The 27,393-nt window shown below is 36.7% G+C and overlaps 1 protein-coding gene across 2 annotated transcripts; it reads left to right on the forward strand.

Annotated features, from left to right (window-relative positions):
• Positions 1 to 844: 844 nt before the first annotated feature.
• Positions 845 to 14,703, forward strand: gtf3c3 (general transcription factor IIIC, polypeptide 3). 2 transcript variants are annotated; one of them, XM_079812118.1, is made up of 18 exons: positions 845 to 1,051; positions 1,381 to 1,486; positions 3,198 to 3,475; positions 3,583 to 3,706; positions 4,212 to 4,403; positions 5,800 to 5,965; positions 6,227 to 6,374; positions 8,820 to 8,952; positions 9,244 to 9,344; positions 9,713 to 9,884; positions 10,024 to 10,226; positions 10,306 to 10,407; positions 11,499 to 11,634; positions 11,938 to 12,163; positions 13,481 to 13,671; positions 13,772 to 13,896; positions 14,068 to 14,220; positions 14,365 to 14,703. In XM_079812118.1, the coding sequence occupies exons 1-18, from the start codon at positions 965 to 967 to the stop codon at positions 14,485 to 14,487; spliced, it is 2,766 nt and encodes a 921-aa protein (XP_079668244.1). In that variant the 5' UTR covers positions 845 to 964; the 3' UTR covers positions 14,488 to 14,703. The 2 variants fall into 2 exon arrangements, with proteins under 2 accessions (XP_079668244.1, XP_079668245.1); XM_079812119.1 differs by lacking the exons at positions 845 to 1,051; positions 1,381 to 1,486 and adding an exon at positions 2,053 to 2,157 and having other exon boundaries at positions 14,365 to 14,698.
• The last annotated feature ends 12,690 nt before the right edge of the window (positions 14,704 to 27,393 follow it).

Here is a 27,393-nt window from a genome sequence, read left to right on the forward strand (position 1 = left end):
AAATTAAGTAAGAAGTATAAATTTAAACCATTATATAATGTATACAAATAATTTAAAAAAACATAACTCCTTATGGAAAATTGTGTTCTGAACGCATAGAAAAGTGTCAGTTTATATGAATTGGACTAAAAGGGCAATATATAGGAAAGGGAATTTACCATGTAATATGCATTTTACAATGATTCATATGTATATTGCATATATATATTATTTTAAATAAATATATGGTCGCACCACCTGACATTTTCTGGGTGGTAGATCTTGTTTAATAATGAATTAATGCTGTCTTAAAAGCTGTAAAACCAATATGAATCAACACCATACATTTTTTGGACATAAAAATGCATTTTAAAACTCGTTTGCTTAAAATTATGAATTGTTTATCTTAAAAAGAATATTATTTTTCTTATTTGTCATTGACCGTTATGCAAACATGCACAGATGCACACACACTGTATATTCTATTCCCTAACACTAAACCTACCCATCACAGAAAACTATGCATTTTTACATTTTTTAAAAAACATTACTTAGTCTGATTTATAAGCTGTTTTCCTCATGGGGACAAAAGAATGTACCCACACAGACAAGGATTTTAGATATTCCTAGCTTTGTGGGGACATTTTTTTGTCACTGTAATGTAGGGTTTACCAGGAACACTCACACGTGTATGTATATCATATGTATGCAAATACATTTTAATAATGTAAATACAGTATATGTTTACCAGTGGTTATCATCACGATAATTACGTTATAATACTTGGACGCTTGATGGCGGTGTAGGACTTTTGGGATCACGTCACCTGTGTTTGTGTTTCACTCACCGTCGAAGAAGAATTTGAGCTTTCTGATTGGCTGAAAGGCAGAAACGCAGGAACTGTAACACCGCTCGTGCCGTCCATCAGTGTGTTATGATTGTACTATACATAACATGAAGCAGTAAACTTAATTATTTGTCTACAATGTCCGAATTGAACGATTATTTAGAAGGTAAGATTACTTTCGAGGAGTTTGAGAGGCGGAGAGAGGAAAGGAAAGCAAAGAAAAAGGTAACATTGCACTGCTTCTATAAGTAAATTTGATCCACTCACATGTTCTCCTTTCAGCTTTTATATAAATAATTGTATGATATGTGTCTGAATATACAGTTAATTATAGTGCATATATCCAGTAACCTTTCATTTTTGGATTGTGTTTTGCTATGCACCATAGTAATGCATCTAGAGTAATTTTATACTATAGTATTTGTTCATTTGGGCACACATGAAATACACAGTCCACAGTTTATTACAGTGCATACATCCACTAACCATTCAATTTGGATGGTTCGTTGTATTGTTGAAGTACTGTGGAGTATCAGTGCATGTTTTTGTTTCAGGAGCAGAAGGGAGATGTGTCAGATGAGGAGGAAACTGCTGATCAGGAGGATGCTGTTCCTTCCACTTCCAAAAGATGTGCTAGAGGAACACGAAAATGCCAAACAGGTGGATATTACATCATATTACCAGGGTACTTAGTGTAAGTGTCAGGGGCAACGCTACAAGTGAAAGTGGTCAAAAATAATATTAACCTCACCAAGTTTTACAAATGACACAGTTACATAAACCAAGGCAGGGGTTTTCAAACTGGGGTCATCCAGAAGGTACAGAGAATAAAAAGACAGCAAAAATGGATCAAGTCTACCGAACTGTTTCATTTCTAAATGTTTCTCTCCTTTCTTGCCGTATACATACTTTTTCCAGAATTGTATATGTTTGCTTTGTATCTTACTAGTGAGTTTTTCTCACTATAGTCCCCTTTATTTTGCTCACTGGGTTTGTAAGGCAGTTTTCTTAACGCAGTACGTATGCTGCACATACATTTATTGTGAAAGTTGCTTATACAAATCATTTTTAAATGAAAATGTTCTTCTTCAGGTTTATACACCCAACATTAAGAATAGCCAATTTAAGTTTGGAAACAATATGTTGTTTTTATAATGTCACACTTACTATATAACCGTTTAAATGTTTTTTTCATACATGAAAATGTATAGATGGATTTTAGGAAGGGGGTCCCTCATAAAAGATTCATCGTATTTGGGGGTCCTTGGCATCATGAAGTTTGAAAACCCCTGACATAAACAACATAGCACAGTGTTAAGACTGTGTCAGAGGTAATTACTTTCTTTTCTGATTCAAATTAGACTAATCTACCTTTTCATGCAACTCATTGAAAAAAGTATAACTTGTAAGACTAGTCTAAGCAGTTTATGCAACTGGCCTAATATTTACTATATTATAAGTTGCCCACTAAAACGTTAATATCCCATCAAAATTAGACATTCATTAATACATTAAACATGAGATTTTTGGCTGAATCTTGAAACCAAAAAATCTGCCTTATAAATTTCAAACTAATGTGCATGATGTAGATTGAAATAGCCAATTTGCCATATTACAAACACAATAAATAGGATATCAATTATCATTGTTATATCTTTAATAATAGATTTCTGTAGCAAGCTTTCGAAAAACACAAATTTTAAGGAAGTGTTTATTAAGGTAAATGTATGCTAGCATGCATACTGAAAGACAAAACATAACTTAAACATAATTTTTAACCAATTGGGTATGTTATTAAATCAGTGTTAAATGGGACGTGTTATAAATTACACTACCATTCAAAAAGTTTGGGGTTGATATATATATCATATATATATATTGATATATCATATCATATATATATATAATAATATTATTATTATTATTATTATTTTTTTTTTTTTTTTTATTGTGTGTGAAAAAAGTCTGTTATGCTCCCCATTTATTTAATTTATTTATTAAAAAAATACACAGTAATATTGTAAATATTATGGCAATTTAAAATAACTGTTTTCTATTTTAATTTATTTTAAAGTGCAATTTATTCCTGTGATGTAAAGCTGAATTTTCAGCATCATTACTCCAGTTTTCAATGTCACATGATCCTTCAGAAATCATTCTAATATGATTTGCTGCTCAAGAAACATTTCTGATTAATATTATCATCACGTTTGTTTTCATCCCTGACCACCGATAGATCAAATAGGTTTTGGTTTCACATCTTTGCTTGTTTAGCAAACGTATCAGGAGCACTTGAATGAAGCATGTGGGGATCAATATTCAGTGTGACCGCATCACATCACAAGTTGTATTTTGTGTGATGTCTTGACAGAGACGACAGAAGAAGGAGTCAGTCCATCTGTTCAGAGAGCTTTTGCCTCCATGATGGGAGATGAACTGGAGGAATGTGTGGATGAGGATGAAGAGGATGAAGATGGACAGATAGAGTGGAAAATCATTGGAGAAGATGACGGCGATGATGATGATGATGACGATGCTGAAGAAGAAGGAGAAGAAGATGAAGAGGACAACGACAGCAATGAAGTCACACCTGGAGATGTGTTCGCCTTAGAAATGGAGCTGAACCGTGAGAATAAGAAAATGATGAAGGTCAGTAGATCGCCCTGCGAGGGCAGAATTAATAATCACTGTTTTTGAGAGTATTTGATTACATTTTCAGTTTATTTGTAAGCACACTAGTCTCATTATTATTTTAGGAGAGACGTCCCCGCAGTAAGTTACCACGGGCTCTCAGGGGACTGATGGGAGAGGCCAACATCCGCTATGCTAGAGGAGACAAGGAGGATGCCATTCTAATGTGCATGGAGATCATTCGCCAAGGTGGAGTTTTGTTGTTGGTTATTTGGGGTGTGATGCCTTTGTGTGTTGGTGCAAATTTGACATGGGGTCAGTCCAACACACTGGTCCAACAGAGACACAGTGTTTTAAAATCGGCACGAAACGGATAGTCTTTTCTTTCCTATTGTGACATATATGAGTGAAATGGCTTCTCAAACAAGAAACATGTAAATTGTCCCCATGGACACAACTTGGGGAATTGGTTGGATGGTTGTGGTCTGCTATTGGTCGATCTCATGTGAGTGACAGGTTGTCCCGCCCTCACGGCAGTAACGTCATCAGAGAAGAGATCTCACTGCAAAATGGAGGGGAAGTTATTTTGATTAAAGATTACGAGAAGAATTTTCATGTGCAATAAACACTGCAATATACCATAGAAAATGAGAACTGTCAATTTCGATTTCATGGTGACTTTAATTGTAATTGTGTGACTGCATATTAACCAGTAGTGCCACAGAATAAATCCCATCTCTTCCACCTCTCTCAGCTCCTGTGGCATACGAGCCGTTCTCCACGCTGGCTATGATCTATGAGGATCAGGGGGACATGGAGAAAGCGCTTCAGTTCGGACTGATCGCTGCTCACCTGAACCCCAGTGACTGTGAAGAGTGGGTCAAACTGGCGGACATGTCCCTGGAGCAGGAAAACATCAAACAAGCCATCATCTGCTACACTAAAGGTCTGTACAGTAGATGCATTCAAAAGTGTTGTATCAGTAAGGAAAGAGGTTTCTTGTGGTCACCAAGGCAGCCTTTATTAGAGCATAAACATTAATTTTGAGTATTATTACAATTTAAAATAACTGTTTCTTATCTGAATCAATTTTAAAATGTAATTTATTCCTGTGATGTAAAGCTGAATTTTCAGCATCATTACTCCAGTCTTCAGTCTCACATGATCCTTCAGAAATCATAATAATATGCTTATTTGCTGCTCAACAAACATGTATTCTTATTATCATCAATGCTGAAAACAGTTGTGCTGCTTCCGTTTAAAAGAACAAAAGAAAGTTCAAAAGAACAGCATTTATTTTAACTTTTGTAACATTGTAAATGTTTTACTGTCACTTTTGATCAATTCAGTGTATCCTTGCTAAATAAGAGTTAAAGGGATAGTTCACCCAATAATGAAAATTAGCCCATGATTTACTCACCCTCAAGCCATCCTAGGTGTATATGACATTCTTCTTTCAGACGAATAAAATCTGAGTTATATTAAAAATGTTCTGGCTAATTCAAGCATTATAATGGCAGTAATAGTTGCTCTGTTTTTGAAGTCCATAAAAAATGCATCTGTCCGTCAAATAACTGCTCCACATGGCTCCGGGGTGTTAATAAAGGCCTTTTGAAACGAATCGATGTGTTTGTGTAAGAAAAATATCCATATTTAAAAATGTATTTCATTTTTTTCTATGGCTCTGCATCGGCCCTCCCCGCGCCATAACTTCCGGCGAATAAGGTCAAAATACATGCAAAATACTGGCACGATCATAGATATGTAGATTCCTCATTAGTGCCTGCGCAGATCGTCGAATAAGGAATCTACGTATATATATCTTTGATCACGCCAGTATTTTGACCTTATTCGCTGGAAGTTATGGCGCTGGGAATACTAGATGACATTCGTCTGATAAGAGGTAAAAAATAACATAAATACTGTTCGGTTTCTCGCAGAAACCGATCGTTTCATGTCTTAAGACATCAATGTGTCGCCACGAGCCGCATGGTTTAATAAGGATTCGCATGTCTATGTGTTTTTACTCTCATAGCTCTCATACTCTAAAATATCCCCATTGACATGCATTATACGACTATCACACTGCAACGGTTGGAGTTAAAAATCTTAATTTGTGTTCTACTGAAGAAACAAAGACACCTACAACTTGGATGCCCTGGGGGTAAGCAAATAAACATCAAAATTTAGTTTTTGGGTGAACTATCCCTTTAATCTCTTAAAATCTTACTGACCCCAAACTTTTGAACATAACTGTCAGTCACCTTACTATAATTCATCAGATGTTCATTTACTAAGATGCCTTTGTGAAATGTGTCTAAAGCCTGCTGTTTCGTTCCCAGCTATTAAATACGACTCCAGTAATGTTCAGTACCTGTGGGAGCGCTCCAGCCTTTATGAGCAGGTCGGGGAGCACAAGCAAGCCATGGACGGGTATCGCCGCATCCTCAGCCTACTGCCACCATCCGATGGAGAACAGTTCATGCAGCTCTCACGAGACATGGCAAAGTATGATGTTCCCATATGTTCTGAATCTTATGTTGATCAAGTTTTTTTTGCACCATTTGCATCATACCCCCTTAATATAAAAAAACTATTGCACCTTTATGACTTCACATGTGTAAGTGGCCTCTGTTATGATTAGATTGTAGGATTTGAATTGGAGTTTTTGTATAAATGTAGATACTTTATGAGTGCATGTTTGTGTCATCAACGTCATGACCATTTCTGAATGCCATACAGCTTGAACTGTGCATGTATTTCTTTCAGGAGTTACTATGAGAGCAGCGAGTTGCCTTCTGCTATAGGGGTCATGGAGGAAGCTCTGGACAGACATCCTGAACTAGTCACAAATGAGTGTGTCAACATGGCTGCTGAACTCTTCATAGCCAACCATCAACATGACAAAGCTCTAGAGGTGAGATCAGATGAAGACTAGCAGGATACTCAGTGGCCAATAACAAAATTTATAGAGCAGAACAGGGTGCCAAATGTCCGTTATAACGGCGTTATATAGAAATGCATGTCATATATACACACATGATGTTTCGTATTTTTGGTTTTGTGATTTATTCGGAGTGTCTATTTACACCAAGTGCAAATAGTGTGTCTTGTTGGCAAGTGCTATTTGCACTAACTCCACCTAACAATGCCTGGATGGCACAAACAAGATAAAAAAGACACATGTTTCAACACCTTAAGTGGCGTAGTCAGTAGAGCTTAAGGCTCAGTAATCTTGATTTTGACGCGATCGACCCGGGTTCGAATCCACCTTTTGCCGAGCTCGCTCTTCTCCCTTTTCCCATCACATATCACATCGGAAAGGCAATTACTTTCAATAAAAATCAAGAAAATATTCTTAAAGTGGAAATAAAGTGCCTAACGAAATGTTTAATAATAATAAAAGCATTTATTGGGTAGGATTGGGGCTTTTATTGTCCCATGAAGATGGCATCCATTTAATATTTTTTATAAATATAATAATTTACACTGTTGTTATTTTATTTATTTATATTATTACACTATTATTGCATCCTGTTAATGTACAACAATACTGAGGTGCAAATAGTATGTATCTGTCAAAATAAAGTATAAATAGCATCTAATTAGGCTACTATTTTACACAAAGAATTGCTACTTTTACATGGTGTACAGTGTTTCCCCTAGAATTTTTTCCAGCAGCGGTGCTGTTACGTGCCGGAGGTTGTTACCAAGCCGCTCGTCGGGGGGGGGGGGGGGGGGGGTCCGGGGGCATGCACCTCCGGAATAAATAAAAAATTAAAATAAACCATGACTTCTGGCAAGTTTTGTGGATAGAAATAGACATTTTGAACATTAAAATCCAAATTAAGTCCAAATCTTCTTTTCATTAGTTTAAAAGGTGACTATCTTATAGCCTATTTTACTTCAATAACCTGCAGGGACGTGCAGAAAGTTCCTAAGGGGCAAGGGCTCAAATGTAAGAAAGGGGCAATATGTAAAAAAACCCAACAAAAAAACCCCATAGTGTTTGGATACTATTTTATGTATCCAAAGCCTGCATTTATTTAATCAAAAATACCAGAAAAAACAGTAGCCTAATATTGGGAAATATTATTACATGTTTTTTTTTTTACCTTAAGTTTTTATTAATCAAATATATTGTTGTTTTGATTCACATTATGGCTCAATCGTCACCAAGTTTATTAGATGCTGCCCCTTTAAGACGCAGATCTAAAATCATTCTCCCTTTTACGCCCATTTAAGCTAAACTGTGTTTAAGTGAATACTCTCCAAGCCTGTCATTTTGACATATAGGCTATTTTGTTGTGTATTTGATGGTTTAGTCGCGCACACGAAGCATATGTGCAATTCGGTCCGTTTCGCAGCGTGCTTACACACACACACACACACACACGCCTGCCTTGAACTTGGAAACAGCGTCTATTGCGCGGATTATTGTGCTTTTCATTTAATCAAACGCGTTCTGCAATTTAGCCAAAGTGGAGAGTGCATTTGCCCACAATCACGGATTGTGCTGAATCTGACGTTAAATGCATGTTTGAGGAGAAATGACAGCGCGCGCTGTGAAGGGAAGGAAGTTGTGCTAGACGATGCGCGAGCATAGTTTATAATAGTTTTACCTCATATCTTCTTTTTTTAATCCTTGGAAGCGAAAAAAAGATTAATATCACAGCCCTGTGATATTGTGAAAGTGTAAGCAGACTACATTTTTGTTTAGTTCTCTGGCCATCGTCAATCTCTTTCTCTCTCCTTTACAGTGTGTAAGTGAATATCGTGATATTACTGATCATGTGAAGATTTTGCAGTGGCGCTGAAAATCCAGCGGCGGCGCTGCGCCGCTGTGAATACATTGTAGGGGAAACACTGGTGTAAATAGAATATATTACTATCGCTTGGTATGCTATTTCACTTAGTAAATAGCATCTACAGTTATTTTCACTTAGTGTAAATAGCCGCTTCCTTTTTATAATGTGTGTTTTTCATTTGTATGTATAAATTGTTTGTCCTTTGTGTGTACACATGTTGAATTCCCCATGGGGATAATAAGTCAAGTCAATATATAAAGAAAATATTGATACTGAATTAAGTTAAATATTTCAAATTGTGTAATTTTTTTGCTATAAAAGTTATAAAATTTTTCCAAAAAAAGTGAAAATATAACATTTTGATCTATTATTGTATACAAAAATAAATTGAATTTATTATTCGTTATGTTTTCCTTAATAAAGTTAGGAACTACAATGGCTTTTTGCTATGCCATTTCAAACATTTCAGTGTACACATGATGCAAGATGGTTCTAAGTGACCCCCCTTTCCCCTATTCATGTTAATGTAAATGTTATAATGTATGTGTCTGCAGGCACTGGTGAAGTTTTGTGGCATCGTTCTGAAAAGACAGGAGAAGGAGGAAACGGAGATGGAGACAGGTGACCTGACGCCTGCACAAGAGACAGAAGGAGAAGAGAAGAAAGAAAACTCTGAAGAGGAAAAAGGTGAGACGAAATAGATGAATGTTCTGTCATAAGGTGTATTGCTGTACTGTACCACAGAGGTATCTAAATATACAATAATAGCAGTAATATGTTAAATAATAATTATAAATAAATGTGTAATAATAATACAAATATGTTTCTGCAATTAAATCTATTTAAACGCATATTTTAATGATGTACTGTATACATTCTATGCTGCCTTTGCAGTGTAGAGTTTAGTTTGGTAGGACTAGGCTGATAATCGAGAGCATTACGTATGAAAACATCGCTAACATTTTTTTAAATGCATAGGGAAAATCTTAGCGGTGGTGATTCCTGATAATGTTCCCGTTGACATCAGAGTGAAGATGATGGTGTGTCTCATCCACCAGCAAGTCTTCAAACCTCTGGATGTAAGTAGATTTCTACACACACACAATCTCTCATTTACTATATAACTCTAGCTGTATTACAGAAGCTAGTTCCTATGTTGCTCTTGAAAATACTAGGCTACTAATATTATTGTTTTCTGATAATTAGAAGTGTCTTGAGTTTTTTTCTCTGAGAGTTTGCAAAAAGTGCATCATCTGCAAAGCATTGCCTTCTATTTTAAGCATCATATTTGTGTTTAATGTGTTCATTATACATTCATTAATAAAATGCCTTTTTAACATTCTAAAGGGATAATTTTAACATTTTAACATATTACAAATGCTGATGTTTGACGGACGACGGATGTCATCCATGTTTGATTTTCTGGCCTGTGACATTTTGTCTGCAGCCCATGTTGACGTCTCTGATGGAGCAGAGCCCGGAGGAGCTGGGCGATTTGTATTTGGACGTGGCCGAGGCTTTTATGGAAGAGGGCGAGTATAACTCCGCCCTGCCTCTGCTCTCCGCCCTCGTCTGCTCGGAGAGATACAACCTGGCGGTCGTTTGGCTCCGACACGCAGGTTACACACTATAAACCTTTTGTTGGTGCACTAAATTTGGGAAAGCAATGAAAAAAGGATGCCGTTATAAAAGTCAAATGTCTTGTTCTGGTCAAGAACTGCTTATTCAAACTTCTGATTGTGATTTACTTCTTTGCAGAGTGTCTAAAGGCACTTGGTCATTTGGAGGTTGCGGTGAAGAGCTACAGTAAGGTTGTTGAAATGGCTCCACTGCATCTAGACGCCCGTCTGGCACTATCCACCCTCCAGCAGCAGTTGGGCCGACCCAACATGGCCCTCGCGGCCCTGGAGCCCATGTATGACGCGGAAACCCTTGCACAGGACTCTTCTGCCGCCCAGCAGGTGTGTGTGTATATCATAGTCATGTGTTTAAGTGCTAAGAGTTGGGCTTGTGTATAATTACGTGTGTGATGTTTTTCAGGAACTGAAGCTGTTGCTGCATCGCTCGACTCTCCTGCATGCTCAAGGACGCACTGATGATTACATAGATACAGTTTTGACCATGCTCTCCATGCTACTTAAGGTCAGATTCTGCACTCAATGTCTGATCGTGATATAAAGAGAGCATATAATACAGTGTATCGATAGATGTACACAGAATACCTGAAATTGCAATGTGCACTACTGTTCAAATGTACTGTTTTTGAAACGCCTTTTATGCTACCAAGGCAGCATTTATTTGATCAGTAAAAACGGTAATATTGTGAAATATGACAATTTAAAAGAAGTGTTTTCTATTTGAATAGATCTTAAAATATAATTTGTTCCTGTGATCAAAGCTGAATTTTCAGCATCATTACTCCAGTCTTCAGTGTCACATGATCCTTCAGAAATCATTCTAATAAGCTGATTTGCTGCTCAGGAAATATTTCTTCTTATCACATAAAAACAGTATTTTTGTGGAAATGGTTATAAAAAAAAAATTCCCCAAGAATTTAATGAATAGAACTTTCAGCATTTATTTGAAATAGAAATCTTCTGTAACATTATAAATGTCTTTACTGTCACTTTTGATCAACTTAATGCATCCTTGCTGAATAAAAGTATACATTTTTGAACAGAAGTGTATTTTACATAATATTTACTGAGCATATTGGTATGTATCTGATTAATCCACACCTTTATCAGTCTGTTTGTAGCACTATATGCTCTTGATACATTGCCTATCTATCTATATTATCTGATTAATCAGACTATTTTTTGTATGAATCGGCATACATCAAATTGAATCAAGGAATTACTAATATGCTATAAGCCTGTTTTGCCAGATTCAGTTTTATATAGGCAGATTAATCTGTGACCACCATGCTTTCTCATAAACAACTGACATATACTGTTGAAACAGTGTTATTTTAGTTTTGATTGATTATAGCATTGTTATAGCACAGTTGTATTTTATTTCAAGTAATGAAAATGCTTTTAGTTTTTGTTACTGATAATTACCCTGAATCAACCTATAAGTTGAATACCCATCTAATATGACCATATCAGTCAACCACTAGCTCTTCATTCCTACTCTCTGACTACCAGGTTTAGGATACTTGACATCTCACACAAAATAAATTCTCTTCATCTCAAATGTGTGATGTGATTGTGCTTTCTTGTTTTGTGAAGGTGGCGATGGTGAGGGCTCAGGTGTGTGTCGTCTCTGATACGTCCTCTGGTGTCAAACATCTGAAGCTTGTAAAAGAGTCACGCAACAAACCGACAGAGATCGATGACCAGGAGGCAGCTTATCTGGATGTGACGGGTAAAGCACATCAGATGGAACTACATTAACTCTTATTCATTGTGCCATTCCCATCGAATTGCTGTCCTAGGGCTTTGAGATCTCACAATGAATTGTATGATCAATAATATTTACATACTACAACCCAGCAGCTGTCAATTGTAATGAAACCAGCTCAAAAGGAACTACAACAGGGATCTGGGTTCTTTTAAGTCAAAAAGCCTTAGTAAACTTACATCAAAATGTAATTACTTGCTCCTCCTTTGAAACATCTTACCTTTTCTTTTGACCTTTTTCGAGAATCACAGTGTCTTTCTCTCTAAGGTAAGACGAGCGTCCTCTCTCGAGACGACTGGTGGAAGCTGTTACTGCACTGTTTGGCCGTGATGTGTGAGGTGAAGCGCTTTGCTGAGGCTGAGTTATTAGTCGACTCCACTTTAGAGTACTACTCCTTCTACGATGACCGCGTCAAACGCAAAGAGCTTGAATACCTCGGCCTGTCCGCCGCCTTCCTCGACTACAACTTCCGCAAAGCTTATGACTATATAAGGTCAGTCTAAATCTGTCTACATAAACATCCTAAATAAAATCATTCATTGATTCAAAAAATCATTCACAAAGTCATTCACACATGTTTCTCTCCTTGTGTGTTATATTATATATATATATATATATTAATATACTGTTGGCGCTTTCGGCGGTGGACAGGGGTCAGCATGGGCACCCTGACTGATCTGCGGCTATGCAGCTCCATACACAACAAACTACGATGCTCTGTGTATTCTGACACCTTCCTATCAGAACCAGCATTAACTTCTTGAGCAGTTTGAGCTCCAGTAGCTTGTCTGTTTGATCGGACCACACGGGCCAGCCTTCGCTCCCCACGTGCATCAATGAGCCTTGGCCACCCATGATCCTGTCGCCGGTTCACCACTGTTTCTTCCTTGGACCACTTTTAAGATATTGACCACTGCAGACTGGGAACACCCCACAAGAGCTGCAGTTTTGGAGATGCTCTGACCCAGTCGTCTAGCCATCACAATCAAACCCGCTCAAATCCTAATGCTTGCCCATTTTTCCTGCTTCTATCACATCAACTTTGATGACAAAATGTTCATTTGCTGCCTGATACATCTCACCTACTAAAAGGTGCTGTGATGAAGAGATAATCAGTGCTATTCACTTCACCTGTCAGTGGTCATAATGTTATGCCTGATTCAGTGTGTATATATATATATATATATATATATATATATATATATATATATATATATATATATATATATATATATATATATATATATATATATATTATATATATATATATATATATATATATAACATTTAATCAGTTTTTGTCTTTATTTATGCAGTATTTTGGTTAAAAACTAGAATCCTGTGTTATCCACCAAAATTGTATTTGTTTTTGGTGAAAAAATAGGGGATTCTGTGTTTTATACATGATTTTTAAAAAACGATATATATATAAAATTATTTATTCTATATTTAATCAGCTGTTTAAAACTGCTTTGAAAAGAGAATTTCATGTTTAAAATACAGAATCCTGCATTTTTCACACAAACAAAAAAAATTGTGGGATTCTTTGTTCTAAACAAGAAAAAACTATGATCAAAATACTGCAAAAACAAACACACAAGGGCAGGAACATGTGTAAAACTCCAGATAAACTGGTTCTTCTTGAGGTACAGAGGGTGGAAAATGAAATCCGAGGCTGAAGGTTTTATTTTTATATTTGATTTCAAAGTGCTATTTATTTGATTGGGAAGTGGCTTCAGTGACCATTTGTGCGTCTTTCTCGGTAGAGAACTTGTCTTTAAGTACTTGAAATATACTCCATCTTTTGCAGGTTGATGTTAATGGACAATGTGGAACGGACTCAGCTGTGGAACGTGTTTAATCAGGTTACCCTGCACTCTCAGGATGCCAGACATCATCGTTTCTGTCTGCGTCTCATGCTCAAACACCCCGATAACCATGCGCTCTACCTTCTCAATGGACACACCTCGCTGGTTTCTGGGACTTTCAAACATGCACTCGGTATGGTTTAGACTTCAAACCATTTCCTATGGCACAGTCCTGCACTGTTAAAATGTGTTTTATTATTATCGAATTATTCTACTTTCTCTTCTCTGAGTAGGTCAGTACATGCAGGCGTTCAGAAACCAGCCCGACCATCCTCTTCATAGTTTGGTTGTTGGTCTCACATTCTTCCATATGGCCTGTCAGAGGTTCGTCATGAAAAGGCATCCCCTCGTTGTGCAGGTACACCATGATGTGTAATTTTTTAAATATATTTAATATATTTTCAATTTAAGAATAGTAGTAATAGTAAATTAAAGCTGCAGTGGTAATTTTAAAAACTCAGACGTCCCTATTTAGATAAATGAATGTATGTGTGCTGCGCATATATCATGTATTTTGGTTGTTCCTCAGGGATTCTCATTCCTGTGGCGCTATGTGGATCTCAGAGGTCATTGTCAGGAGTCTCTGTATAATCTTGGTCGGGCTTTACACCAGCTCGGTCTCAGTCATTTAGCCATTCACTACTACGAGAAAGCCCTCACCCTCCCCCCACTCAAACTGGAGGTAAGACGCTTTGAGTTTAATATCTGTGTGATCCACCATACATGCATAAAGCATCACAGAAACCTCCCAGAGTCTCAAAGATTCTTAATAAGCTGTTTTTTAAATGCTTTGTGAAATGCAAACGATTTCTCTTGTCATTTGAAGGGGATTGATGATGATCAAGTGGACTTGAGAAGAGAGATTGCCTACAACTTATCTCTTATTTACCAGTCCAGTGGCAATAAGGAGATGGCCCGCCATGTCATCTATACCTACTGTACTGTTTGACTCAATGAGCCATCAGACTCACAGGTTCCTTTTACAGTTGCTTCTATAAATGTGCAGAGTAAAAAATATTTTTTACTATATTTTCTTTTCAATAAACTAATTTATAATATTCATGCAGTCTTTGATTTTGAGTTGTGTGTTCGTTTGGGTGTAGGATGAATTTAAATGTTTTAATACGTTTAGAAAATGAAAGAAATAAAATACATTTATCAATTTTTTTTTGCTATTTTAATTTGTATACAGTGTATGTATGTATACACGCACATACAGTACAGCTCTGGAAAAAATTAAGAGACCACTTAACATTGATTTTTCAATGGTAAGTGGTCTCTTAATTTTTTCCAGATATATATATATATATATATGTACTGTATAAAAATGTTAATATTTATGGAGCACCAAAGCCTATTTGCAGTTCATTACGTTGTGTTATATTTTAGCTGAATTCTATAGCCAAAGTCTGAGAATTGATGTGTATTTTAATGGCAGGTATACACAGGTAAGCATTATATAGAAATCCCAGTAACACTAGTTTAGGATCCAATTCTTATTATTTACTAGTTGATTATTAGCATGCATATTACTAGGATATTGGCTGTTTATTAGTAGGGGGAAAGTGGGGTAAGATGAGCCATTTTTTAAAACTTATTTGGTCCTCAAGATAAGAGAAAATAAGGCAGAAGTGCAATTAAAGTATCTAAAGTAATTTCAGGGTGTTTTCTATCATTTTAAATTATAAAAATGCATCTATGACAAAGAGTTCTAAAAATATGGCTTCTTAAAAAAAAAGTGTTCCTGTGGCTCAATTTACCCCAGGCTAGGTGGTCAGTGGGTAAGTTGCACTATCTGGGTGTAAACAGACCATCTATTTGAATCTGAATCAAACCCAGGTGCAATTGTAAAGATAATTTACCTCTTTCAAAAACACCATTAATCAAATAGTCATATTTATTTTCTTAAAGCTAACCAAATGAAGTTGAAATTTCAAGTTCTTTAATTGTTTGCATTTCTTGTTGAACTGTATGCATGTTGAACACCGAAGTTGTAACCTTCCCAAAAACAGCCTAAACAGAGTTTGCGGAGTAAAATTAAATACAAATAAAATAAAATAAAAACGGAATTATAATGAATGAATAAATGTCATTGAAACTAATAAACATTTCAGTCAAAAGGTTCTTGGCATTGTAGTTTTTTCTGCAATGTCGAACATGTTAGGCCATTAGGGACTACAGGTGGAAATATACAGTATATATGATTAAGCATCTTCTGGGTCTTATAAGGATTTGGTGTACTGGTATATCCTTCCTATCAAATAAACTCAAACTAATTTTTTTTTTTAAAAGGAAATAAAACGAACCAGTTGTGTAACATTACATTGAAATTATACCAGTTTATGATTGAACTTAACTACAGTGCCTTATATGGTGGGGTAAGTTAAAATGCTGGCTCAACTTACCCCACAACATTTGTCTCACTTTGCCCCATAGCTGCCATTTTGGATTAAACTAGCTAGCTAACCAATTCAGGCTAATATTTAGCTAAGTTATTTGCATGGTTTTAAACATTGCTAAATCACCAATATGGATCATAAATATTTTAGGCCCAAACTAATTTTCATTGATGCAACTTTGCCATCTGTTATGCTAAAATTTTACTTTGACTAGCCAAAAACATTTTTCAAAGTGAATGGGTGCCTTCCTCTCCTCCCATGGGCTTCTTCTTTTCACAGTGTGGCAGAAATGATGGGTTAGGTTTAAAAGTGTACAGTTGCCAAGATAAAGGGGGTGGGTCAATTTACCCACTGGCTCATCTTAGCCCTCTCTCCACCTACTTATAAAGTGAATATTAATGCATTATTCTGCATTACCATATATTTTACACCCCTTAATCCTACCCAATAGCTACCTAGCCTTAACAACTACCACCTTACTAATATTAAGTATATGAAGTATACTTAAATATGAAGTAATTAGGAGTTTGAGGCAAAAGTTGTGGTTAATAGTTGGTTGAGACTGAAATCCCTAATACTTTATATTCTTCTACACACTTTTCTGAAGTTAATTAAGCTCCAAGCAGTCTCTGTTCACACTTTGTTTTATAATTCAACCTTAAGTGCTTGCAAAGTACAAACTTGCAAATTAAAGTACTTTCACATCCTTCCTTCGCCCTTTTCACCCCCTCCGTGAACTGAATTTCAATTCAACTTATTGAATCGGTTCGTTTGGGTGATTCATTTCCATAAATTGTGTCCAAGCAAACTATTAAATGGGCTCTTTGCTTTGAGTCCTGTTTCAACAAGATGTTTCCACAAGACGTGTTCACACAGGACGGGTTCAAAAGTAAAAGTTTCTTAATAAAATGCTGCGTGGCTTTTTATTTTTTAATTTCTTACAAAATACATTTATAGTTGTCTAAAATACTGCTGTTGTTAACTTATTTTAAAGATTGGACTGCAATTTTCTTTTCATGTTTTGGAAGCTGTATTGCTGCTTTTAGCATTTCATCATGTATGTTGTATTTTTTGGTACATTTTTAACTACTTTTAAAGGATTAGTTCATTTTAAAATAGAAATTACCCCCTGAATTACTCACCCTGGAGTGGAGTAGCCTATGTTTATTATGGATGAATGCACTTTTTTTAGCTTCAAACTCATATGGTCCGTCACTGTTAACGTGGAAGCGTCAAGATATTTGTTAATAACTCCGATTGTGTTCATCAGAAATATGAGTCATATACACCTAGGATGGCTTAAATGTGGGTAAAGCATGTGGTAATTTTAATTGTAAAGTTGTTAACACTCTTTCATAGAACAGACCCGTACATGCCTTTCGAATCGTTTAGAATGAATCAAAGAACCGGTTCAGCAGCAGGTTGACTCGTTCGCGAATCGAACATCACAACATGGTGAGTGAACGCCTACCTCTCGTGAGCTCAAAACAAAAGCAGACGCAAAGCTCGTGGAATTAATCCAACACAAATGCAAAGCAACATTCACCACAACGCATCTCTCGCGCGTTCAGATGAAGCTGTACGCCCGGCCACGCGCATGTTTTTGTTCGGGTGCGAGTGTTTTCAGTGGGTATGAGGTGGCATTGCGCGGACACGGGGCTCTTTGTAAATGAATAAGAGATGAACGCGGCTGGATTCAGACTGGCACACCGCGCGCACGGACGCAGACCGACACTGCGCAGTAAATCTCAGCTGGGCTGGGTTCTGGCTGGTTCGGTTGGGTTGTGGTTCCGTTGAGACGGATGCTTTAGGGAGAAACGGGGGAGGAAGCGCGCTGGACCCGAACCGAGGCCCTCAGCTGCGAACATCAGCTGTTCCGAGCATCCCTGGGTGTTTATTTGAGCTTCCCCAATTCATCACCTTTTTTGACGGTAAGTTACATGTTTACCTGCATGTGGATTCACTGGCAAAAATGTTAATTGATATTGTAGTCAATTTATAAACAATTTATTGAAAAAAAAAGCATAATAACCCGCACCGTTGACTGTTGATTCAAATGGAAACCAAACAACATGATTGTATATTACATTTACATTTAATTAAACATTTTCTAAACTGTGTACTAGGGCTGTGCAATTAATCGAATTTCGATTTCGATTTCGATTTTGCCTCCCAACGATCACCAAAATAGTACAATCGAGAAAAAACGATTATTTTGCCTTGCGTTCTGAATGAAACGCGCATGCGCTCATCCGCCCCTCCCGAAGCCACAATCTCTCTCAGATCGGGAGTCTCGTGTGCATATCATCCGCTGGAATTTAAAAACTCTGCGCGAGTAAAGATGGCAGAAGGAGGGCAGTTACAGCAGCGTTTGGTGAGCAAAAAAGGCAAAACCAACTCCGTTGTCTGGGAACAGTTTGGCTTCGAGGAATCAGACGACGAGCAAAAACATGTTACGTGCAAGATTTGCTACATGTAGTGTCTGCAACGCAAGAGAACACCACGAATTTGTTTAACCACTTGAAAATTAAACAGAGTGACCTATGACAATCTAATATAGAAACAAAAACTGACGAGAGCAGGGATGCCGTGTAAACGTCCTTTTTTCCCCCTCATATTTTTCAAATTATTCTCTCTTTGTAAACTTTGTTCAATGCATGCGAGTGCTGTCGTATGTTCGAATATGACCAGTCGTTTTCCCCGTCATCACCCGGGTTTAGTGCCAGAAGCCGCGCGCTGTGAGAAAATGTATCTGTATCTGATAATGTATCATCCGAGAGCGCGCACACGTCTCTCAGCGCGCAAATATTGAGTTCTCTTTCAAGTCTTGCTCTTGAACGGACAAACTCACACAAAACGTATGTCAACATGTCCATCTTGATGAGTATCTTAGCAGACATAGTCTGTATATGCCTTAAGTGAACTTTATACAGTCGAGAAAGACGACGCATATCCGATCCGGATTGAATAGCTTTTGTAAGTTTAATAGGATTAATCTTTAATTTATGCACTCAAATATGCAATGTTATTTTACATTTGAGACATTTCTGTACCTGAAAACTAATGTTAGACGTACCTGAAAAGCATATCTAGCCGAACCATATTGTTTATCTTATTTATTTGTGATTATCATTTTTACGTGAATACTTTTATACTTTGATTTGAATATATGTTATATTATTTATTTTAATAGTTCAAAAAGTACAACAAATGTTACAATTTCAATTGAATTGTTGAAAGGTGTATTTTTAATAAATACAACACATTCCCAAAGTCATGTGAAATAATCGTGTTACATAATCGTGATTTCAATATTGACCAAAATAATCGTGATTATGATTTTTTCCATAATCGAGCAGCCCTACTGTGTACCACTTTAAAGCTCTATAATTACATTTCAGATAATCGCTCCCAGATGCCACAGGTTTCTGTTTTGTACATCCTTAAACCCTAAAACACCCAGAACCTGTGGCATTTGAGGGCCAATATCTCTGATATTCAATCCTAGGCACATTTAAAGTTGCTCTTATTGTCTAAAATGTAGTGTGGATGTAATTTTCCTGATGCATCAACATGCATTTGCCATAAAGGCTGTCAAAGAAGAGATTTATTGATATTGATTCATATGGAAAAAAGCACCAATATTATACATTAGATTCACATTTGATATGGTAGGTGCAGCTTTAATGTGCCTAGAATTGAATGTCAGAGAATTTGTCCCTCAAATGATTCAGTTTTTATGTTTGCTTGAACCAACTATAAGTGACAATATACATCATGTTAAGTTGAAATCTGTTGCTTTTCATGCATATGTCAAGTAAATCACTTTCTCGCATCATCATCAGATTTATTTATGCAGTTTTATTGCCAGTGTGGCATGGACATTGGTTACAAACATATGCAAATGTATAATATTCAGCATATTTCCTATTGATGTAGCGTTCGTTTGTATGCATTGCATCTGTATTTTGTACAATATTAGCAAATACATGTTCTTAGGTTTTAAACATTTACTAGGGTTTTGAGTTGAGTCTGTATGATTCTTTGGAGGTGAAAACAGTTTTTGATTGTTCCTTATAGGTTTTCAGATCAGTGTATGGGTTCCTGATTCATTAAAGCACAAGTATGGGGTGGTTTTTAAAGAACAAGAGAATATGAAGTGCCTAGTTCTTTCATGACATAAGGCTGTACAACCATAATAGATCTGAACGTGAGAAGAACTGCACGATTGTTCTTGTTTTACATTGTGATTTTTTTTGTTGTCGAATCAGATGCTTTTTTAGTTGTACTATAGTTAAAATGTCCACACAAAAAAAAGTAATCCTGACACGCCTAGCAGAAAGTTTCCAAGACTAGTTTTCCTCACAAGTAATGAGGTCACATAAAGCTTTGCTTTGAAGAGCAGCTCCAAAATCCCACTTCAGGACTATTTAGACCATCTATGTGATCTGTGGATTAAATGACACAGTTAAAGCTGGTGGCTCAGTCATTAATGCCTCGCCTCAGACTCAATTTCAGGATGGCCTGGTTCTCATTCAATCCAATATTTACCTCTCTAGAAGGCTCAACTGTTTACATATCCATGTCGATTAATTTCCGAGAGTCGCCCAAGCACCCTTAGTGTTATTTTGAACTTGTAAAATTGCTAGACTCCTCAGATTTTCCTGTAAAATTTAGCACCTAAAAGGCAGAAATGTCTGCAGATTACACCTGGGCTTTGCAACGTCTGATCGAATCATCTTGATTTAAGTATTGAATCATCTCTGTGGCTAAGGATGTTATTGGACATCGGATCAGACACTCTTGGATGAATAATTGCAGGAGCTATAGGTGGAGACGGATAGAGGATGGACGGTAAGAGTCGAGATGGATGGTTTGAGAGGGCTATATGAGAGGACAATAGCAGCTTTCAATAAGGTCTGAAGAAATCAATTCGGCTTGTACTTTAAGTTTATTGGCATGGCAAATAGTTTATTGGGTATATTTACTTTTTTTATTGCATGAGCAGAATTAGCTGTGCACAATAGTAAAATGGACTTTTGGTGGTCCAGATGGCAATGATCAAATTAACTGATAATGTGTTTGTATTCTGATTAGTTTGGCAAGAATGTGTCGCATTCTGCATTGTTTGAAATTGACATCCATTGATGGGGAATTTGTGTAATGTTTTTTAAAAAGTTGCATTCAATGAAAAACTTTGGATGAAGTCGTTCATAAGCCATTTCACTACATAATATGATGAATTATGATATTAATAATATCTTTATTTTCCTCCTTTAGGCTACAATGAGTGAAACAAATGTTTTATTTTATAAATAGGATGTTTTAATGAAAGATTTCTTTTTTATCTGGAATAACATGCATTGATAAAACATTTTCAGTTAGAATACAATGCTTTGAAGAACAGAAATAGTCTGATGGATTGATCAAACAAGACATATTGTGGTATGCGATGAAAGCAAAATCCTGTCATTATAATTCCATCAGTTCTGCAATGTTTGGCATGTCAAGTGTTTTGTCAAAGTCATGTAAGTTGACACCCACTAAGCCTGCCTGTGTTTCATTAGCATGACCTGAATTGGCCTTATTAGCTTACAGAATCTGTCTGTGACATCACATAATGCTTTGTCAAACATTTATAGTGCTTATTGGCTTTTAGTTCTGATGGAAGAGTCTATGGGCCAGATTTACTAACAGCTTGCGCCAGCACAAACCCTCTTTTGACGTTAAACTACTGTCAGGATTTACTAAAGACACGCAGTGATAAATTAGCGCTGAAAAGGCTTGGACAGGGTTATTTTAGCGGCTGACCTTATTGCATATGCATTTGTAGGAGTTTCCTTTTCAGGCACAAAATTTATGGGAGGAGAGTATTTAAATGAATAATGCGAGGTGATTTACTAAGGTTTGCACTCGTCAATTTACAGGATTTTTTTTTGCCATTATTTGACGCCCGAAAAAGTATGTCTTAAACCAGACGCTAACTGGGAAATTGTGTTGGTCATTATGGAAATTATCCATTATGGAAGTTATCCTGTGTTTTTTAATTTGTTCGTCGACAGTAGATCACTCGCAAAACTTTCCACTCACATCGGCACTTTTATGGACTTTTTGGAATGCTAATTTGCCCTGTTTAGTACCCCAAATCAGAAAAAGTTGGGACAGTATGGAAAACGCAAATAAAAAAAAAAGAAGTGATTTCTAAATTTACTTTGACTTGTATTTCATTGCAGACAATATGAACACAAAATATTTCATGTTTTGTCTGGTCAACTTCATGTCATTTGTAAATATGCATCCTTTCCTGTCATTCAGACCTGCAACACATTTCAAAAAAAGTTGGGACAGGAGCAATTTAGGGCTAGTAATGAGGTAAAATGGTTAAATAATGATGTGATTTGAAACAGGTGATGTCAACAGGTGATTGTAATTATGATTTGGTACAAAAGCAGCATCCAAGAAAGGTCAAATCCTTTAGGAGCAAAGATGGGCCGAGGATCGCCAGTTTGCCAACAAATACGTGAGAAAATTATTGAAATGTTTAAAAACAATGTTCCTCAAAGAAAGATAGGAAGAGATTTGGATATTTCACATTCAACAGTGCATAACATAATTAAAAGATTCAAGGAATCTGGAGGAATTTCAGTGCGTAAAGGACAAGGGCGCAAGCCTAACCTGAACAACCGTGATCTCCGATCCCTCAGGCGGCACTGCATCAAGAATCGTCATTCATCTAGAAGCGATACCACCACTTGGGCTCAGGACTACTTTGGCAAACCTTTGTCAAGTACCACAATACGTAGTTACATCCACAAATGCCAGTTAAAACTGTACTGTGCCAAAAGGAAGCCCTATGTTAACAGTGTCCAGAAGCGCCGTCGACTTCTCTGGGCTCGGAGGCATCTGGGATGGACCATCACACAGTGGAAACGTGTACTGTGGTCAGATGAATCAGTATTTGAGGTATTTTTTGGGAGGAATGGACGCCGTGTGCTCCGGACCAAAGAAGAAAAGGATCATCCAGACTGTTACCAGCAACAACTCCAAAAGCCAGGGTCTGTCATGGTATGGGGTTGTGTCAGTGCCCATGGCAAAGGTAACTTGCACTTCTGTGAATAGAGATTTTGGAGCATAATATGCTGTCTTCTAGGGCTGTGCAATTAATTGAATTTCGATTTCGATTTTGGCTCCCAACGATCACCAAAATAGTACAATCGAGAAAAAACGATTATTTTGCCATGTTCAGTTTGGCAAGAACACTCTTATTTTGTCTTGCGTTCTGAATGAAACGCGCACGCGCACATCCGCCCCTCCCGAAGCCACAAACTTCTCTCTCTCAGGTCGTGAGTCTCGTGACTCGTTTGCATATCATCCGCTGGAATTTAAAAACTCGGCGCGAGTAAAGATGGCAGAAGGAGGGCAGTTACAGCAGCGATTGGTGAGCAAAAAAGGCAAAACCAACTCCGTTGTCTGGGAACAGTTTGGCTTCGAGGAATCAGACGACGAGCAGAAACATGCTATGTGTAAGATTTGCTACATGGTAGTGGCTGCAATGCAAGGGAACACCACGAATTTGTTTAACCACTTGAAAATTAAACACAGTGACCTATGACAATCTAATCAAGAAACAAAAACTGACGAGAGCAGGGGTGCTGTGTAAACGTCCTTTTTTTTCTTCATATTTTTCAAATAATTCTCTCTTTGTAAACGTTGTTCAATGCATGCGAGTGCTGCCGTATGTTCGAATATGACCCTTTTCGCCGTCATCACGCAGGTTTAGTGCCAGAAGACGCGAATGAGAAGTAGCGCGCGCTGTGAGAAAATTTGTCTGTGCACTCATCCGAAAGCGCGCACACGCAGCGCGCAAATATTGAGTTCTCTTTTATGTCTTGCTCTTGAACGGACAAACTCACACAAAACGTATGTCAACGTCCATCTTGATGAGTATTCTAGCAGACATAGTCTGTATATGCCTTGAGAAAGACGATATATATATATATATATATATATATATTAGTGCTGGGCGGTATACCGGTTCATACCGAATACCGGTATTAATTTTCTTTATCATGCATAGGGGAAAAAATACCGTCATATACCGTGAAACCGATATAATTTAGAAAAATACCGTGATATACATTTTTGGTCATACCGCCCAGCACTAATATATATATCTCCGAGCATTAGGTCTTAAAGGGGCAGTAGCCTTTACTGCTGTCTGTTTAATGTCAAACAACAAAAGACAAGGACATCACATTGTTCTTGATTGAATAGCTTTTGTAAGTTTAATAGGATTAATCTTTAATTTATGCACTCAAATATATAATGTTATTTTACATTTGATACATTTCTGTACCTGAAAACTAATGTTAGACATACCTGAAAAACCTGAAAACCATATCTAGCTGAACCATATTGTTGATCTTATTTATTTGTGGTTATCATTTTTACTTGAATACTTTTATACTTTGATTTGAATATATGTTATATTATTTATTTTAATAGTTTAAAAAGTACAACAAATGTTACAATTTCAATTGAATTGTTGAAAGGTGTCTTTTTTAACAAATGCAACACATTCCCAAAGTCATGTGAAATAATTCGTGTTACATCATCGTGATTTAAATATTGACCAAAATAATCGTGATTTATGATTTTTTCCATAATCGAGCAGCCCTACTGCCTTCAAGAAGACATCTTTTCCAGGGACGTCCATGCATATTTCAACAAGACAATGCAAAACCACATTCTGCACACATTACAAAGTCCTGGCTGTGGAGGAAGAGGGTACGGGTACTTGACTGGCCTGCCTGCAGTCCCGACCTGTCTCCAATAGAGAATGTGTGGCGCATTTTGAAGCGCAAAATACGACAACGAAGCCCCCGTACTGTTGCCCACCTTAAGACTTGTTTGCAGGAAGAATGGGACAAAATTACACCTGAAACACTTCATCACTTGGTGTCTTCAGTCCCTAAACGTCTTTTAAGTGTTGTGAAAAGGAATGGCAACATTACAAAGTGGTAAATGCTTTACTGTCCCAACTTTTTTTGAAATGTGTTGCAGGTCTGAATGACAGGAAAGGATGCATATTTACAAATGACATGAAGTTGACCAGACAAAACATGAAATATTTTGTGTTCATATTGTCTGCAATGAAAAACAAGTCAAAGTAAATTTAGAAATCAAACAAAACAGACCATCTGTAAAACAGACACATGGCCATCCAAAGCGCTTTACATATTGCCTCACATTCACCCATTCATACAGCGACGACGTTGTAAGCCATGCAAGGTGCCATCCAGCTCGTCGGGAGCAGCTGGGGTTAGGTGTCTTGCTCATGGACACCTCGACACTTGGTCAGGTGGAACCGGGGATTGAACCATCAACCTTCCGGTTTGTTGACAACCTACATGAACCACTGAGCCACTGCCGCCTTTTGCATCTCCAAGCAACACACAGCAGTGTTTCATCAGTGAATTGAACAAATCAATGATTGAGTCAATGATTCAATGATTCATACATAAATACAGCCACTTGCTTTAATACTGAAAGATTAAATTAATGTATGAGTGACTTGATGACTCACTCTTTAAGACAGCGACTTGCCACCATCTACTGGCGGTTTTATTTTAATGTTTACCATAATTTCATATTTCTTTATTGAACTTTTTTTAAATTTAAAACATCTCGTAGCATTATTAACGGCATTTTGCATTCCTGCCACCACTCCTGAGCAACATTAAACAGTGTGTAAATAAATCTAGATGTAGCTTGTTCCACACAGTGTAAAACATTTTTTTTGTTGATAATTATTTTATTTGATTGAAATGATTAAGTTAGTTTAATGTATTGCTTTATTTTATAATACACTGGGTTATAGGGTAAAATCTCAGATTTACATGCAAGATTTTGCTTAGATTGTCTAATGGTTAGAACAAACCTCTGTCATAAAAGACAAAAAGCGGGAAAAATGTACATTTGCCTTTACTTTCACGAGTTCGAAATTGTCAGATGAGCCAGTTGGCTGTGATTTATTGCCTTCTGAAATTATTTATTCTAGTTTGAAACAAATATCTGGTATACATTTGATTTTAAGAAGGAAAATTGGTCATTGAATATAAAATAATCAACATAATTTGTAATTTTTTTTTAAATATCCAGTTTAAGAGGCAAGAGGTAAAATTCATCATCTTTGTAAAATACTTTTTTCATGTTACATAAAGTTTTGCAGTATTAAGCGCAGTTTGTTAATGATAATTATAATAGTGGTATTCGACCTGAATGTGAATCACACTACTGCACTGTTGTGTCTGCTGGTTGGACGTCTGGTTTGCATCACTGTGAATGTATTTGAATTGTGGTATGTTTCTAATTTTGTGCTTTGGTATGTTTACAATGATCAGGTATGCAGTTGAATCATGGGAAGAACGTATGTCATTGTTCCTGCGTCATTGTGGTAAACATGTAAGCTTAAAGTTTTATTTTTGACTGTGTGTTTTTGTGTACAGAGCAATCGCAGGAAGAAGTCAAGGCTCTTTCCTGGTGTTTCCTTAAGCAGAATGCATGTACACACACACACTTGCATCACTCTGTACCCGAAATAGAATATGCATCATGGCCTATTGTTCATCCAAACAGTGCGGTCACACTGATGTGGCATTTCTCAGCCTTATTTGTCAATACAGGATGAAATGTTTGTCTGATAAACCAAAATGACATTTTATTGAATATTAGTCAAAAGTCATTACTAGGGTTTACAATCGAAAATCAATTCCAATTCTGGAATCGGATAGGCCTACTTAAGGTCAGGAATCAGATACTTGTTATAAAATTACATTTTCTACACGCTTATCGATTCCTGTGTGCACATTATAATGTGGTTTTAAACCATTCAAGTGCAAGGAGATGTGATATGTTGTTCTTTATGTGATAGCCTGCGCACAAAAGCCACCTATCACATAGTGCATGAATATTGAATTGAATTCTCTTTCGTGTCTTCTTGTGCTTTAACGGACAAATACACAAAATGATGTCGAAATATCTTTGTAAACACAGCCGGTTATGTCTTAAGTGAATGTAAACAGTTGCATGTGTAACAGTATAATGGATCCGTGCATTAACTTGTTTTTAATTATTAATTTTGGGTGAAAGTATAGTGTATTATAAAAAAAAACTAAAGTAATATAGCCAGAAAATATGATATATAAACTTTCTTTTAGTTTATCATGTAAAACACACAGGTAGCCTAAATAGGCTTTAGAACTACCCAAATCAAACCCGAGTGAGCACTTTTTTTTTTTTTTTTTGTCCGCAGAGTTCACTGTCTTGTAAACATATAGAAGTATGAATGAAATGACATGATCTGAGCTACTTCCTACGTTGTGTTTGTTGTTTACCATTTGCATGCGAATGTAGTATCCTACACCTCCCCATGTTAACAAACTTTAAAGACTACC

The sequence above is a fragment of the Gobio gobio genome, assembly GCF_949357685.1.
Source record: "Gobio gobio genome assembly, chromosome: 3".
Taxonomy (NCBI): Eukaryota; Metazoa; Chordata; class Actinopteri; order Cypriniformes; family Gobionidae; genus Gobio; species Gobio gobio.

Bases quoted from the DNA above. Each gene is read 5' to 3' on its own strand.
- gtf3c3 (XM_079812118.1), top strand. From the start codon at position 965: ATGTCCGAATTGAACGATTATTTAGAAGGTAAGATTACTTTCGAGGAG. The intron at 4,404-5,799 runs GTCTGTACAGTA...TTTCGTTCCCAG, and splicing joins CATCATCTGCTACACTAAAG to CTATTAAATACGACTCCAGT. The intron at 10,408-11,498 runs GTCAGATTCTGC...TGTTTTGTGAAG, and splicing joins TGCTCTCCATGCTACTTAAG to GTGGCGATGGTGAGGGCTCA.